Below are 16,587 nucleotides of genomic sequence, written 5' to 3'. Positions count from 1 at the left end.
CCGGCACCGCCGCCCGGGGCCCCGCCCCGCCGCCCCGGGGCCCCGCGCCCGCCAACACCCGGCCGCGGACACAGCGGGGCCGGGCACCGCCGTGGGGAGTAGGACCGGGTGTCTCGGTGGGCAGTACCCCAGCCTCGCGGGAACCGGGGGTCCCGAGGCCGGGAGGACTCGGCGGAGAGGCGGCCAGAGGAGGTTTGAGCACTGGAAGAGGGATGGGTGATCCCGGCCACAGGGGCCGTTCTCCGCCAGCCCTTATTAATTGAGAGCTAATGACACTTAATAGGAGTTCCAGGAGAAGCAGCTCTGGTTTGCAAATGAAGGAGAACATGGTAAAAAATTACCTCCCAGCTAATTTTCCCGGTTCCCGAGCGTGCCACATGGCAGGGCAGCACGATGTGCTGGCACCACCCGATGGAGTATTGCTGCCCCCCTGCCCCACACCAGCCAGGCACGGCGAGGGGCTGAGAGAGGAGGGTGTGGGACTGGGGGCACCCGATCATGACCTTGTCTCTGTCCTGGGGCTGGGCTAGCAGCCACGGGTGTCTGGCGTGACGCTGGTCCGGGGTGGTGCCCCGCACCCGTGGCAACGGGCTCCAGCTTGTCCCAAACAACCAGCCATGGGCATGCACGGACACCTCTCCTTTCTTCTCCTCCTCCTCCTCGGTCTCCATGCCCCAGGTAAGTGCTGGAGGCTCCCCAGGGTCAGGGGGGACCAAAAGGAGGGGGACAGGGCACAGGTCCCTCTGCTGCTCCCATGTGCCTGGGGCTGGCTTCAGGAATGAGCCGAGGGGCTGTCAGCTGCAGGTTTAGGAGGGGACATCACTGAGACATGGCCAGGGCATTGCCAGGGTGTCCTCAGTGGATCGCTGGGGAAGTACTGGGTCATATCCAGACACCACTGGGGCATCTCTGGAGCATGATGAGGGTGTCTCTGGAGCCTCCCCAGTCCAATTCTGGGGCACACCTGGCAGGCTGGGGTGACAATCTCCTCTTTGCAGGGACTTTCGTCAGAGCGACAGGTAAGAACCAAGTGCTCTGGGCCCTGCTGCACCTGTCAGGGACACCTGTGCCTGCATGGGTGCCTGGGTGCAGGAGCAGAGGGCTCCCTGAGCACTGTTCGGCAAGCCATGGGTGGCACTGCCTGGGTGTGAGGCCAGATCCTGGGGTCTCCCACCAGTCCTGCTTGGCATGCCACGTGTGGTAACCCTGAGTGAGGACTCGGTGCCAGGCACCCTCGTGGCCAAGGTGACTGTGTCCTGCAGCAATGCAACTGGCAGCCCCAATGTCACCCTGCACAGTATGGAGCCCGGACACCCCTTCAACCCCATTGCCATCAGTGCTATGTCTGCCACCACGTTTCAGACAGAGGTGCGGCTGGGGGACGAGGAGCGGGGACGTGGCCCACTGGCATGCCACTGAGCACTTTGTCCCTATGGCAGGTGACACTACGTGCGGGTGCAGAGCTTGATGCCTACCAGGCAAATCAGTACACCCTGACCCTGTGGGCTGCCTGTCCTGGTGAGGAGGAAGTGGAAGAGCAGTTCTTTGTCCGGGTGACACCAGGGCAGGCGCTGCGCTGCGACACTCCCTTCGCCAGCGTGGGTAGGAGCCGGGGGCTGTGTGTGTAGGGTGGTGGTAGCAACAGGTGTCAATGGGCCTGAGCTCCCATAGTTGTGCTGTGCCCAGAGGGAGCTGTGGTACAGGTGTCAGCAGACGTGGCACCCCGGACCCCCCTGTACAGTGTGCTGCCGGGGTCACTTGGCGAGCTGACAGTGAGTGATATCTGTCCCTGGGTCCTGCAGCCCCCATTAGCTCTGGGGTTGGCAAGACCCCAGGCTTAGGGGGGAGGGGGGATAGGGGCTCCCAACCCCCTCCCACTGCCTGTCACTCTGCAGTTCAGGCTCCAAAACCATGACACGCCACTTACGCTTACCCGCCGGGGCCTGGTACTGGTACCTGACAATGGCTTTGACCCCATCAAGGAAACCCAGGTGGGTAGCGGTGTCCTCAGACTGTCACAGCCACCTCTCAGACCACCTGGGCTTTGACCCTCTCTGGCACTGCCTGCAGTTTCCACATCGTGCTCCTCCCATCAGACACCTGGCTACTCCTGGCTCCAACAGTGTTCCAGCCTTTTCCCTACTGTTGACTCCATCCCCTTCTGCATCTTGAGTCCTGTCCCGCTCTTCATTCCTGTCTTTATTCCCATCCCCATTCCAGTCTGCATCTAATCCTCATTTCCATCTCCTCTATTCCCACCGCTGTTCCTACTCCATGGCCCTGTCTCATCCCTGTCCCTCTTCCCTTTCCTGTCTCTGTCCCTGGTTCTGTCCCATCCTGTCCCCATTACTATTCTCACCCCATCCCTGTCCCTGTCTCCAACACCACCCGAGTCCCCATCCTGTCTGTCCCTGGACTTGGGGCTGTCCCGTGGCCACCCTGGTGCTGCTCCACAGATGTTCAGGCTGGAGATCGAGGTGACGGATCAGCACGGTCATAACTGCAGCGGGGCTGTGCGGGTGGAAGTGCTGCCATCGCGCTGTCCCAATGTCACCTTCCTGTGAGTGTGGCTGGGTAGGGTAAGGAGTGCTGGTGGCACCAGGTCATGCCATGCTGCCTGCCTTGCCTTCAGTGAGCCACAGCAGAATGTGTCTGTGCCAGAGGGCACCAGCCCCTTGGAGGTCATCACACAGGTCCAGGCCACAGGTGAAAATGTCCGCTATGCCATCCTCACTCCTGTGTCACCTGCACTCTTCACCATTGATGAGAGTGAGTGGTTTGGCAAGGGTCCCCAGGGCCACCCCATCCCTGTGCCCAGCATGAGGCTGTGTCTTCTCCTGCAGGGACAGGTAAGATCCGCAACATCCGCCAGCTGGAGGTGGCCAACGCACAGCTCCGTGTCCAGGCTTTCAGCGTCCAGTGCCCCGATAACTATGCCACTGCCATCGTCAATGTCATTGTGAATAGCACCAACTGGCAGGCACCCAGCTGTGTCCCTGCTATCTCTGTGTATGGCTCAGGGGGAATGTGGGGTGCAGGAATGCTCTGCCATACCCAGGACATGAGGGATGGGAGCTGATCCCCTGGTCTCCCCACCACAGGTCCCAGGTGCCTGAGACAATATCCCCTGGAAGCACCCTGGAGACTTTGATGTGCACTGACCCCATTGGTGCTGACGGAGACCTGCGCTATGCCCTTGAGGGGCCCCTGGCCTTCCGCTCCCGTTTCTGCATGGAGGGGCCAAGGCTGCAGGTGATCAGGGCACTGGGCGGCATCCTGGACCTGGGGGAGCCCAGTGGGACAGTGGGGACCCTCTGACACCTGCTGTCACACTGGGGGACTCTGAGGCTCTTTGCCTCCCAGGCCTGCCTGATTCCCCCCCCCACCCCTTTCTCCCTCTGGCTTCCCTGGCATTGCAAGTCTGGGGGACACCCTGGCTTTGGGGGACACCTCTTCTCTGCCTGACACATCACCCCCCCCCCCGTCTCGGCAGGTTAATACCACCCTGGATTGCGACTCAGAAGCCGCAGACCCTGTGGGCTTCCAGCTCACAGCCACCATCGTGGTGACAGCAGGAGGGCAGCCCCTACGGAGCAGTGAGTGCCCTTGTCCCTGCAGGAGGGGTGTGCAATGGGGCAGGTCACAGGCTGGTGGAGGTGGAAAAAGCCCCCTCCCAACCCCAAAACCAGCAGATCACCAGGGAAAGGTTTCTCCCCTCCTGTCCCAGAAATGCTCCCCCCAATGGTGGTGCCACTGTGTTCACGTCCTCCAGCCTGCCCAGGGGGAGCGTGCCCACCCCAACGCAGGCTGTGTGGTTGTGGTGCCAGCATGGCTGAGCCACCCTTTGCCACACAGCCCGCGTGCCCGTGCTTGTGACAGTGACGCCTGTCAACGAATTCACACCGGCCTGCCCTAGGAGTGCCACCTTCACCGTGCCAGAGACAGCGACTTTCGGCAGCGCTGTGGGACGTGTGGCTGGCACTGACCGTGACTATCCACGGAACAGCCTGGAGTACAGCCTGGAGGGTGGAACCGGCCCCGCGCAGCCCTTCTCCATCGACACACGCACTGGTGAGCGCTCAGCCCCCTCCCCAGCCCGTGCAGCACCCATGGGTGCCCAGCAGCTTCTGCCACTCCACAGGCGAGATCCACGTGGTGGGACCCCTGGATGCCCAGCGGCAGAAAAGATACAGGCTGACGGTGAGGCTGACAGACACCCACAACGACCTGAACCCAGCAAAGCGCTGGAGCTGCCTGTGCAACGTGACCGTGAGCCTGCAGGTGCGGGTGGAGGGCTGGTGGGTGAACCATGGTGGGTGTGAGCACAGTGGGTGCCATACGACCTCCCCTGATCCTGGCAGGCTGTGCTGGACCAGGCGCCAGTGTGTACCCCTGAGGTGCAGGAGTTGCAGATCACAACTGGGGTGGGTGGCCGCCAGACTGTCACCCGCCTGGTGTGCCAGGGCACCATGCTAACATACACCATTGCTGGAGGTGAGGAGCTGCCAACACACAGCACAAGCCCCTCAGCACCGTGTGGTACTGAGCAGACTCCCTCGTCCAGGCAATGAGGAAGGGCGCTTTCAGCTGGAAGGGAACACACTCCTCTACCTCCCTGATGACCTGGCTGAGCCCCGCACTTTTGTGCTGCTGGTGGAGGTGTGGGGCTACCCTAGTGTCCCCCACCACAGCACTGTTGTGGCATTGGTGGTGCATGTCACCCCGCGGAGCACCCCAGTGCCAGCCAGCACCACCACCCAGCACACGGTGAGCAGAGCCTGCTGGTCAGGATGCTCTGGGGTCTGGCAGAGCCCCTATCCCCACCTGCCCCCTCACCTCCAACCTCTGCAGACCCTGCAGAAGGACCCACTGGTGGTCACCAGGACAGAGGTGGCATGGCATCCCCCAGCCTGGTTTGTGGCCGTCCTGACCATCTCTGCTGCCCTGCTGCTGGCCATCCTGGGCTGTGTGGCCCGGAGCCTGCTGCACAGGTGAGCCCCAGCCCCATGGCATGGCACGGCATGGTATGACACAGCAGAGCACAATGAGCAAGGTCAGGGGCTCATTGCTGCCTTCTGCTCCTCCTGCAGCAACCGAGACACTGGCAAGCTGGTCCTGGGCAAGAGGTGGGTGCTGTGTGGCCAGGGCAGTGGCAAGGGGTCGGCACACACATTGGCACAGGCTTCTGTAGCATCCTTGCAAGCAGTTAGGGGGATGCAGTACGAGTGTGGAGGTTTAATGTATCCCATGTTTGACTGTGGTCTGTGGGTCACTGTGCCAGGGACCTGGTTCTGTCCCAGGGTGAGGGTGCAGCACTGATAGGAACCGTGGCTGTAGAGATGGTAGTTTGGCCGAGGGACAGCCGTGTTGGTGGAAGACTGGGGTGGGTGAAGTGGGATGGCATGGTGTTGCTGCTGCTGCCTGGCAGCCCAAATTTGCCAGGGAAGGCACCCACGGAGGAGGTGAGCAGGCTGCACACGCCCCTGGGAGGATGATCCAAGGGTGAGAGGTGGCGAGGGGACAGCCCGAGGAAGCGCTGGAGCCAGCCCTGCCTGCGCCGGGCGTCTGCATGGCGAGGAGCAGGCGTGCGAGCCTGCGGGACCGGCAGCAGCAGCCTCCAGCACTGTAACTGCCCCGGGGTGATGCGGAGCTGGATCCAGGTTCATTGGTGAGACTGGAGACCTGGTGCTGTAGTTATTGACCATGAGAGGGAGACGACCTGGGCTCAGCCCCCCAGCAATAGGGGGGTTCCCAGGCTGCAGCTACCCCAGCACAGCAGGATGCTGAGCACACCGAGTGCCACAACGGTGGTGCAGAGTCGTGCAGGGAAACCAGCAGGCATGCTGGCAGACCGGCTTGCTGTTCTCGGGCACTGCTGAAAGGTGGTGGTTCTTGTCCCCTTCGGCACTCGTGACCATGCCAGAGACACACAGGCTGGGTAAGGGGATGACCAGGTAGGTGGAAATCCGTCAGAGGGATGGGTTTGGTGAGCACAGCCGGCAGTGCAGAGCCTGGATTGTGACCTGCTCCCAGCAGCAGCCCTCGGGGGCGAGGCTGGGGGCCCTCACTGACAGTGTGGCCTCCTCTCCCTCCCCCGGCAGCCCCTGGGATGTGGTGGAGCAGAGGGGTGATGAGGAGGAGCAAGGCCGTCCCCACACTGGCAGCCTGGTAAGCGTGTGGCATGGTGGCTAGGGTGGGTGCCATCCTGGGAGTATAGGCAGGCGCTCAGCACCCTTCTCTGGTCTGTCCTCTGCACAGGGTCAGTTTGACGGCTGTGCCCAGGACCCCTGTGAGTGCTTTCTCCTACGTTCCCAGCAGCCTGGGGCTGTATCCCTTGGGGCAGTGGGGTCTGGGGAATGGGAGAGGTGGTCACCAGGTATCAACACCTGGGGCAGCAGCCACAGGACTGAGTGCTACCTCCCACATCCACATCAGGCACCGGCAGGGACTATCTGTTCAACAGCGTGACCGGGGCACGGCGATGGATCTGAGTGGCTTCACCCGGCAAGGGACTCCCGGTGACCCTCAGTTCCCACGCGTTGCGCTGGGCAGAGCACCAGGCGCTGGCAGATGGGAGAAGGAGGAGGGGATCCCTTGTCTGGGTATGAATTCGCTGCCCACAGGGCACAGGCAGCCCCTGACCCACCCAGGCCAGGCAGATCCAATAAATGATGGCAGAGATTGCACTCGCTGCCTGGAGCGTTGTGGGGAGTGCCGTGGCCGAGCGGTCCCGCCGGTGACTGTCCTCCTGTGGCGGTCACTAGCGCCATCTCGTTAGGGACATGGGTGACACAGCCCGGGACCAGGATGGCTGTTACGGCACCACCAGCCCCAGGCTCCGGTTGGCACCACAACTGTAGCGATGGCTTTGGCAGGGTCTGCTCCGGCCACGGCAGCGTCTCCGTAGCCTCTGGATGTGACCCAGTCGGGACTGTTCTCCGCAGAGAACGTCAGATGGGGCGAGAAAACTCAATCACTGGTGATTTTGAGAAGCTTTTGCCCCTTGTCCCATGTCCCCTCGCTCCAGCACGTCCAGGCTCAAGCGGAAGGGCCAGCAGAGGAGCCGGGGTTCTTAGTAGGGAGAAAAAGCGAATGAACGGGTGCGGTTGTGCTGGGGGAGCGGGCAGGGCCCAGCGAAGGGGCGGGAGGCGGTGGAGGAGTCAGCTCGGCGCCGGGGGGGGTAGGAAACCGGCTGTTTGAATTTCAAAGGAGCGCGCCAGGTCCCGGCAGCTCCCGGGGGAGGGAGCAGAGGGAGACGGGAGAGGGAAGCTTGATGGAGGGAGAGAGGGAGGGGAGAGGAGGGCAGGAGCCAGCCAGGACATTTCACGGCCAAGTCGGCCACCCGTATGACTGCCCGGGGGTCCCGGGAGCTCACAGGAACCGCAGATTAAAACATTATTGCACCGGATCGGTGTGCGAACACGGGCTACTCGCTGCTTCGCAGGGCCCAGCCGCGGCGGGCGAAGATGGGTTGAATTCAGCCGCTTCCGGAGGCTGCACCGCACCAAGCGAGGCTACTGCACTCGTCCGAGGCCCCGGGGAAGACGGTTATAGTGGACGGGATGGGATGGGATGGGATGGGATGGGATGGGATGGGATGGGATGGGATGGGATGGGATGGGATGGGATGGGATGGGATGGGATGGGATGGGATGGGATGGGATGGGCCGTGAGATCCGGACCCATCCCCAGCCCGAGGGAGCGCAGTGCCAGCCCCGCCAGGCCGCGCCTCACACGACCGCCAGGACCCGCCGCCCGCACCCATTGGCCGAGCGCCCCGCGGCGGTAGCCAATGAGACGGTTCAGCCCTCCGGGGGGCGGGGCACTGTGGGGTGTCACGTGTGCCTAACGTGCGCGGCCATCCGGAGGCAGTCCGAGCACGGAAAGGGGCGGGGCTGCCCTGCGCTTGAGTGACGGCGTCATTGACCTATCAGAATTTTCCGAGTGCCCCAGGAGGGTGGGTCTCGGCGTTTTATTGGCGAAAGAGGGGGCTGGGCGGGTCTTGGACGGCGCGGTTGCTATGACGGCCAGCATCAGGGCTCCGCCCCCTCGGCCGCCGCCATCTTGTTGTTGATTCGAACGGCCGGGAGCGGGCGGCGGGGAGCGGCGGTGCGGGGGTCGGTGTCGCCAGTCCCGGGCTGGGCAGGCAGGGCCGGCTCCGGTGAGCCGCAGCGGGCGAGCGCCAGGAGTGAGCTGAGGGTTGGGATTGTTGAGCCGGGCATTCTGCCGTGAGGGGAGGGAGCGAGAGCCGGGCGCACTGTCGTGAGGGGAGGAAGGGGAGAACCGGGTGCGGCCCCGTGAGGGGGATGGGAGAGGGGAGAGCCCGGCGCGGTCTCACTGAGTGGGAAGCGACCCCGGGGAGGCCCCGTGAAGAGGGAGGGGACCGAGCTCCGTGCTGTGAGGGGAGTTAGGGACGGGCTCAGGGCGAGGGGGTGGGGGGGAAAGTGCGGTCCCATGAGGAGGGGATGGGAAGACCCGGGCGCCTCCTCGTGTTTGGGGTGTGTGTGGGGGGTGTGGGGTCAGACCCCGGTGCTTTCCTTTGTGAGGCCCGTCAGGGGCACAGCTGGGTCCGGGGGGCAGTTCCTCGGAGTGGGGAGGGTGCTGGGCAGCAGCAGCCCCCTGGGCAGCAGCGTGTCCCTGCCCGGACAGCAGATTGAGCGTCCCCTCCCTTTGTGCCCTTTCCTTCCACAGGAGCAGCGCGCAGGAAGGAACTCGGCGAGCCACGGTGGTAACATGATGCCAACATGGTGAGGAAGCTGGTGAGGTTGGGGGCCCTTCCTGTGTCCCACCTACGGCCACCTCTGCAGAGGAGGGGATGTGGGCTGCCCCAGTGGTTACTGGAAGATGCCTGGCAGTTCCTGGAGGCAGATGTGCCCCTGGGTCTGCAGACCTGGACCATAACCAGACACCTTCCCCAGGGTTTCCAAGTAGGATTGGAGGAGAGGTGGTACTGACTCCTGTTTGGTTTTCAGCTACTTTGAGTTTAAACTGATGCCCCTCCATCTTAAGACTGAATCAGCAAGGCCCCCATTTTTCTTGCCAGCTATATGCTTTACTGTGTGCTGTTTGTCTCATTTCAGCTTGTCTTGCTGTGTTTCTGCTCCATCTGCTTTTCCTCTCTCCAGGTTTACCTGGCTTAGCTTGGTATTCAGAGCTTTCAAAGCTGAACTCCAAGATTAGCTAATGAAGCACTAAATGCTGCCAGAATGATGTGGACTTGGGTCTCTTTTCATCCTTAGTGTAATGTTTCTGTAGTCAGTAGGCCTATTTGTGTAAGCTTAGTTGGTAGGTTGTCTCGCAAAATAATGTACTGTAATGCCTTGTGCAGATGTCTTTGGACTGAATTGTCAGCAGCAGCTGATATACTCACTTGTCTGTATATGGTAGGAATTTTGATGGAGAAGAATACTGTATTCTTGTTACATATCACTGAATTAAGACTTTGATATCCTTTTTACAGAAATTTCGTCAAGAGGTTGGAAGTGTTTTAGAATTGGGTTTATCAGTGATAAGGTGTTGTCCCTATAATTTAAGTAGGCCTGTTAGGGACATCCTAATCCTGTGAAACAGCTCCTTCTTACTGAGATTGAGAAATATTTTTCTGTGGCTGGGTTAGTTTCACACCAAGGTAAGTGCTTTGTTCTGGATCCGGCAGGAAGGTCATATGTTTTGAAAAGATTGTGTGAACTCTGTATATAGCCAGATAATATTCGGTTGCTGTTTCAACTGCACAATGTTTTGTCTTGCTTTGTCAGTTGTCCTAGTCCTCATTTTTCTTTTAATAGCATTAGAGGGTGTTTCTTACCCTCTCCAGCTTTTTTAACATGACTACTTCCAGTTGCCTGGATGAACAGCCTGTGACATCCTGATTAGATCCTGTTTGACCGATCTGAAATGTCCTTTTCATGGTGTTGCCTTTGTTTCTTATCAATAAGGACTTTTGGGAGAGCAGGGGAGGTGATGCTTGGCTCCTTGAGGGTGAAGGTGCTATATATGGGGTCATTACCACAAGTAATTGTGATCACAGGGGTGGAAAGAGCTGCATATGCTGCTATGACCCTTTTTGAATAGGGTGTGTGTCTTTTCTAGGTTAGTTTCTACTCTGGGTTTCCAGTAGGCACCTTGTGGCACTTTTGCATGTTTCTTGCATAGAAAAAGAATAAGTGAGTGTGGTTAACTGTTGAGATGAGGAAGGGGACAGTTTATAGTATTGACTTTCAGTCACTAGGACTTTTGATTGTGGCACCTCCTGTTTGTAGTTTCAGAGGCTCTTTAAGTTCATGTAAGTATAGACAGCAACCAGCTAGAGGTTCTTGCTGCCCTGTCACTGGTGCCTGTTGGGGTCTTTGGGCAGGTGGAATTAGTTTCCTGACTTAGGAACTGATCAAGCTGAAAACAAACTATGTTTTTTTCTCCCCAGCTTTGTGGGTGGTTAAATGATTTTACTGGTGCATGGGCAGTGGTAGGAATGGAGTGGTGGAATGGAGTCTTATTCTTGCTCAGGGTACCCTGAACTGAAACTGTGAAACAGTGGAACAAAAGTGGTATTTATTTACTCATATAAAATTACAGCCTTTAAATGCATGTTTACAGGTATTTTAAAATCAAATTGAACTGTAGTGTCCGTGCTTCTTTCCTGCTACTTTTGTGAATAGTGTTTTCACTATGTGAATAGTTTCATCATCAGGAAAACAGTACTGAGCATTTCCATCTTACAAAAATATTCTATAAAGCAAAATTAGATGTGCTTTGGAATCTCCTCTCATGCCAGACTCTGTAAGTCAACTGACTTGCCGGTTACTCTGTGTTGTATTGCATGTAGAGAGAAGTCAAGGTTAGAATAGCAAGGACTCAGAGGTCAAAAAATGCCCAGGCTGAACTAGGACCTGCACCCTTAATCAGTTAATTAGCCTTCTGAACAAGCATTATGATTTCTTCTTAATCATGCAGTTGCATGCTGTTCTCATCCCCTCTGAGCTGCCTGTTTTTTTTCTTCTCTCCTGCCCTTCCTCACATATGGAGCTTATTAATTTTGTGTAGAATCATCTAACTCGGAAAATACGACCTTGTTGAGCTTGACTCATATGAGAAGACAAGTGTATGGGGGAGATGTCTGTAAACCACCTGCTTACAGGACATGGGCTCTTCGATTCAGTGGGTGTGAAGAGGTTTCATCACTACTCTTTCTAGATTTCAGTGTTGAGTTGATTTTTCTCTGTCTAAAGGTTGTTGTGTATCTGGTGAGTTCTGACTGGCACACGGGGGCATGGGGTGGAACTCTGTCTCCTGGATTCCATCGACATCAGAAATGCAGGGGCTCAGTTTGAAGTTGAATATTCCCAACCTGTGCTCTAGAGGAGGTATGTGGCTTCCATCTGTGTTTGAAATGCAGCTGCTGCAGCCATACAAGGTTGGACAGAAACCTTATTCTTGGGCTCTCTACCTGGTGCTATTGGATTTCCCCAGTCTACCCACCAGGAATCAGCTTGTAATGTTTGAGACATGCATTGTAGTTGGGTGTTGATGCTGGGATTTGTAGTCTTGGAAGTTAGTTAGTTAGTTAGTATTATGCTGCCTGATTTGTTTCTTCTTGCATTGGACAGTGTCACACTGTCAGTCCTGAACTTGACTCACAGGGTGGGTGGGGGGCAGCTCAGGGAGAGCCGTGGCTCTGTTCTTGCTTGTTTATAAAATGGGACTTGGCCTAGGAAAGACTTCTCAGTCTTTGAGAAAGAACATATCAAACCAAACTTACTAAATACAATGGGTCCCTCATGTGCTCTGAAATGGGTGATCTAGAGGAAAGGTGTGGAAGAAAATAATTTGCAACGGAAACCTCTGTAAGAATCACGTTGAGTATTTGTATTACTTTGCTGAAGGAACCCTTCAGATGTATGAAGGAACAGCAACAGTCTCCCTTTTTGAAATTCCTGATGTGACAGGAATGCAGAGCAGGGTGCTGGCGAGTGTTTAATCTCAGGTTTGTTGCTGCTGTGGTAGGGGTGGTGGGGGAGGAAGAGGAAGTGTTCGTGCATGGCTGCTTAGTTTCTGTTTTGCAGGCGTCGCGGGTGCGCAGTGCTGGTGCAGCTCTGATGTGGCAGCAGCTGTTATTTTTGGCTTTCCCAGAGCACTCTTTGGGTAGATGTACTTTCTAGTGAATGCAGTTCTCTTAATTGGCATGTTGGGGTGTCTGTGCTTCCTGTATAGTCCCCATCTGTGCAAACTGCCCTGCAGATAGTACTAAGGTGTAAGTCATTTGTCTTCATTTATTTTGGTAGGCTCATCTATGTGCATTTTGAGTGGCATTAGCTGAGTATAAAAGGCAATTTTCTGTAAGCTTTCTTTTGTTTTGCTTAACCCCCATCAGTGTGTGGTCAGTTTTGTTCACAAGCAATTGTTTAATCTCCTTCTCTGGGAGTAAAGGAATAAGCTTTGCTATTATAGGGTGCCTCTATACCTATAGAATTAAATCCATGGGATTTAACATTGATGCAGTTGTTTCTGTTCAAAAATAACATAGGCATAGCTGCAGTAATTATATTAGTAGGAGATCTGTGTCAACCAAATCTGAGAAAATCAGTAAAAAATGTTATGAGATGTAATGTGTCTGTCCTGGTGGGATGTTACTACATGTGGTTAAGAGCTCCAATAGATAAACTGTCTGGTTTAGTTTTGTAGTTAGAAACGTTATCTTCTCCACCAGCTGTCCTGCTTCTTTGCCAAACACTACCTCTCTTATATTAGGGTCTGTTCAGCTGCCACAGTTTAATACACTTCAGCCTTTCTTCATTAATACCCATCACAGTCTGGTGAACCAGGCCAGATGAAAAACAGGGACCCATCCTATTTTGTTCCACCACCTGGTGGGTGATCTTCAGCTGAGGGGTGGAGGAGGCAGTTGGGGACAGTGGTCCCCTCAGTGGTACCTTTGGTAAAGGGCATCTGTCAGAGCCCAGAGGAATGAGTGAGAGCATCTGCTTCCTGAAAGGAACTCACTGCAAATTCTGGTCCCAGACTCAGGGGAAAGTATCTTCTCAAATGTTCTGAACTGGTGAGCAAATAGAGATCTAAATAGAAGCTAACTGAGTGCTTGCTAACTCATTTCCATACAACATCTTGCAGGCTGACTTGCTGCTGGTGTCCTGCTCCCTCTTGATTGTGAGAGGCTGGGTCCATATTCCAGTGACTGCTCAACAGAGAGAGCTTGGGTGACATCTGTAAGGTAACTTTTCTGTTTTGCCCAGAATACACATGCAGCCACCTTAAAGACCATGCAGAGAGAAATAAGCTCCTTGCATTTTTGCCTCTCACTTGGTAATTTTATCCTTTGAGTCAGTATGTGTAGCTACACTTTTTAAGATGTATGCTCTCATCTGTGAAGGATACTGCAGGAATGCCCAGGTAAGTGCACTGCAACAGAGTAAAAAGCTCAGTCCTGGTTTATATTTACCTTTCTATCAAACTTGTGTCAGTTCTTTATATAAAAACTAGGCTTTCAAGATCTGAAAAGTAACTCTTACACCCTAGCAGTTCTGGCCATTTAGGTGGCTGAATTGCAGATGAATTATCTTATGATTTTGCAAATCTGTCACTGTCATATGTTATTTTTTTCTTTCTATTCTGAGTTTAGTTTGCTGAACGATGACAGTCTTGACAGTCTTCCAGCCAGGCTGAAAGGAATTACTTTGTGCTATTCTAAGTTTGGAAGAAAGTCAAGCTTACCTGTTTTCCTCCAGTTCTTTATCAACAAAGATATGACTCAGTAGTAGTACCTGTGGTGTAAGCACTTGTTTGCCAACAGACTCAAATGACCTGGTTTTCTTGAGAGGACAGGTGTTTAAACAGTGGCTGTCACACAGTTCACTTTTCTGCTGGGGATGCTCCTGACCTGGCAGTTAGTGGTCTCTGCTAGTTTGAGGTGCAGCAGGTAATGACTGACAGTGCTAAGCTCCACAGCTACCTTCCTGGGGCAGGGAGAGGAGAGATGTGGTGCCTTCTCTGCAAAGGATGCTCCTCTTTCTTTGTCACAGCTGACTAATGAGCTGATCTAAAGGTGAACTATTGTATAGTTAATACACTCTGCTGTGACATTTCACTTTCCCCCCCCCTGAAGTTGCATTTTCCTGTTTTTTTAAACTGCCAGAGGGGGTTTATGCAAAATATCATGTAATAATTAATTGGATTTAGCATCGTCCACTCTTGGCATCAAAGTGTTGTCAAGCCTTTCGAAAAGGGAGTTTAGAAGTGTTTGGAAGGCACAAGAAGATAGGGGGCTGGCTGCTTGCTCTGTGTCCTTTGACAGTACTGTCTAAGCAGCTTAAGCACGTGTGGGGAGCAGTCATGATCTCATTACAGCTAACTATAGGCGATAAGCAGCTTCGAGCACCAAAATCAGTGCCCCAGTGAATGCAGATGTCAGGGAGTTATTTAAAGAAGGAAGGATTTGGAAGAGAAGCCTAGGGGTCTGCATAGTCCCGTGGCTTAGTCAGTGGCTGAATCAAACCAAAGAATAACCTAATGCTGGAGCTCTTGCAGAAGATGAGGTCTAATTGTGCCCTGTGTTGGTTTGTGTGCTGTTGTGGATTGTAAGTGAAACAGGTGAAGCTTTGGCTTTAAACACTTGCTGCCTAGTGGAAGGCACATTGACTTTTCCAAACCAGAGCAGACCTGAGGGAAGTGTGCTCATCAGATTCAGGGGGATTGGCTCTCATCCCACAAATGTCAGGGGGAAAAAATAAAAATCTTTACATTTTCGTCTATGGATTCTGTCCTAAAAAGATTTAAAGCAGACTGGAGCTCAGTTTGACTTGAAATGCTTTATGTCCAGGGTTTTTTTAGACAGTTCCTTAAACATCCCCACATCTCCCCCAATAACCCACATCAGGTTAATCTTGAATATGAAGATTTTCTTTAAGTTAAAGATGATCAAATAAAAATCGGTTATGGATACCCTTGTTTTTGCAAATCTTGGAATGATTTGCTTTGTTCCCATTTGGACCAAATATCCTTAAGTGTTTTTTCTTATGCTGTGGAAGTAATACTTTCTCTGGGCACAAATTTTCTTATATAATTGAGATCTTAAATATTTCACCATTTTTACCACAAGTGTTGACCTGAATGCACTTATTAAAATTTGAAGGTAAGCTAAATCTGACCCAATAAGTCTTATCGGGCATGTTTTATACATCTTTTTACTTTTACAGAACTGAGAGAAAGCCTTTAACTCCATTAGTCAGGCTGAATAAGTACTACTGTTGTGCACCATGTGGAGTCAGAACAGTTTTCACTCCTTCAGGTGCTATGCATTCTAGTATTTTTTTCCCTGCAATAGCAGAACTCAGGGTTTCTGCTTTTCCCCTTATTCTAATCTGTAGTTAACTAACATCACAGGTTTTTCTATTCCTGTGGTCTGTTCATTAGTCATGTAACATCCTTAGACTGACACCTGAGTATGTATTTCAGCAGCTGAGATTCAGTGAGCCTGTTGACAGCTTGGTTTACCTATTAACAAAAACCAGTCATCTTAATAAATAATTCTGATTTCTAATTGCAGTTTGACTCAAATATGCTTAGTTAAAATAGTTAAGGGTATTACATCATTCACCAGTCAAAAAATAAACCAAGAGCTTTATTCGCTGCAGTTAAAATATCTTCCTAAGACCTGGCAGTTAAAGGTTACAAGTCAGATTGTGAAGTGTTTCCAGACTTTGTGGTATTTGTACTTCATCCTGTGATAATGTGAAAACCAGAAGAAAGTTCAAAACCTTGTGAAAATTCTGATAAGGTCAGTGTCCTGTGGTAGTGAGCTTGGCAGGTTGACTCTTCCACGAGAGCAAAGAAGTTTCTGCTGTTCTAGGTTTGCTACCATTTGCAGTTTTCTTATCTTCGAAGAAAAAAAACTGCCTGTCATTTCCTACCCATGGTGCTTGTTGGTTTGTGTCTTCCAGTCTGAGAGGGGGCCCTGGGGGCACCTGTTACCACTGTGTATTGACCTGGAGAAAGAAATTAAAGAGTAAAATTGCTTTCCAGAGCTGTATATAGCCTTTGATATGTTGTAACCCCGATGGCTGTGAGGATCCATATGATTTAGCAGACAGATGTTTGCAACAGTATCTTCAGAGGAATTTAGGGTGTAAAAAGTCAAGGTAGTGGTTATACACCTGAGACAGATCAGCTATTAAAAGCAAACTTTCCCCAGTCTGTATGTCTTCCAAATAAATGTGTTGTGCTTTTTTAGCATATGGGGCAGAAGCTATTTATTTATTTATATATTCAGGTGCTGCACTGAATAATTAGACACAAGCCAATTTGCAAGATTTAACAAATTATTTTCTTTCAGCTTTGGCTTTACAGCTCTGTTACTTAGTCAGTGGCCTCAGCTGTTGAAAGTGGCACTCCAGAAATCCCGCTGGAAAGAGCTTTGAGCTCTACTTCAGCAGCTTAACATTTAGATAAGATACTGGAAATTTGTGACCTGTAGAGTGTTTACAAGAACTTGTTTGTGACTGCTGCAGTGAATAGGAAGTTAAATATAGGCTTTGTTTGTCTGATTTCTCACTTCGTTTGAAAAGGAGGAGTTTCTTGTTT

At 53.3% G+C, this 16,587-nt stretch overlaps 2 protein-coding genes across 23 annotated transcripts in view; both read left to right on the top strand.

Moving 5' to 3' along the window:
- The first annotated feature begins 32 nt into the window (after window positions 1–32).
- CDHR4 (cadherin related family member 4) lies at window positions 33–6,686 on the top strand. Of its 6 annotated transcripts, XM_071755552.1 has the most exons (20): window positions 37–192; window positions 284–678; window positions 1,178–1,368; window positions 1,440–1,602; window positions 1,687–1,772; window positions 1,896–1,991; window positions 2,457–2,560; window positions 2,633–2,769; window positions 2,844–3,009; window positions 3,102–3,252; window positions 3,494–3,596; window positions 3,856–4,071; window positions 4,142–4,281; window positions 4,362–4,494; window positions 4,565–4,767; window positions 4,852–4,991; window positions 5,091–5,126; window positions 6,102–6,168; window positions 6,259–6,289; window positions 6,436–6,686. In XM_071755552.1, exons 2-20 carry the CDS (start codon window positions 618–620, stop codon window positions 6,489–6,491), a joined length of 2,280 nt encoding a protein of 759 aa, XP_071611653.1. In that variant the 5' UTR covers window positions 37–192; window positions 284–617; the 3' UTR covers window positions 6,492–6,686. The 6 variants fall into 6 exon arrangements, 2 of the variants coding, with proteins under 2 accessions (XP_071611653.1, XP_071611654.1); XR_011728196.1 differs by having other exon boundaries at window positions 33–192; window positions 2,633–2,706; window positions 5,091–6,168; window positions 6,436–6,464; XR_011728195.1 differs by having other exon boundaries at window positions 33–192; window positions 4,142–4,269; window positions 5,091–6,168; window positions 6,436–6,464.
- A 1,349-nt stretch (window positions 6,687–8,035) lies between these two features.
- IP6K1 (inositol hexakisphosphate kinase 1) overlaps window positions 8,036–16,587 on the top strand; it is a 36,636-nt gene continuing 28,084 nt past the window's right edge. For 3 of the 17 annotated variants that reach the window (XM_071755527.1, XM_071755528.1, XM_071755530.1), the window contains exons 1-4: window positions 8,037–8,161; window positions 8,692–8,747; window positions 11,226–11,360; window positions 13,123–13,222. The gene's annotated coding sequence lies outside the window, so the exon portion shown is untranslated. Of the gene's footprint in view, window positions 8,200–8,691; window positions 8,760–11,225; window positions 11,361–13,122; window positions 13,223–16,587 lie in introns of all 17 variants that reach the window. The other 14 variants (XM_071755526.1, XM_071755531.1, XM_071755532.1 and 11 more) reach the window with 12 other exon arrangements.

This window comes from Heliangelus exortis, chromosome 12 (genome assembly GCF_036169615.1).
Source record: "Heliangelus exortis chromosome 12, bHelExo1.hap1, whole genome shotgun sequence".
NCBI classification, from domain to species: Eukaryota; Metazoa; Chordata; class Aves; order Apodiformes; family Trochilidae; genus Heliangelus; species Heliangelus exortis.
This window is presented reverse-complemented; position numbering and strand designations above follow the sequence as displayed.

Bases quoted from the DNA above. Each gene is read 5' to 3' on its own strand.
- CDHR4 (XM_071755552.1), top strand. From the start codon at position 618: ATGGGCATGCACGGACACCTCTCCTTTCTTCTCCTCCTCCTCCTCGGT. The intron at 4,282-4,361 runs GTGCGGGTGGAG...TGATCCTGGCAG, and splicing joins ACGTGACCGTGAGCCTGCAG to GCTGTGCTGGACCAGGCGCC. The intron at 6,290-6,435 runs GTGAGTGCTTTC...CATCCACATCAG, and splicing joins CGGCTGTGCCCAGGACCCCT to GCACCGGCAGGGACTATCTG.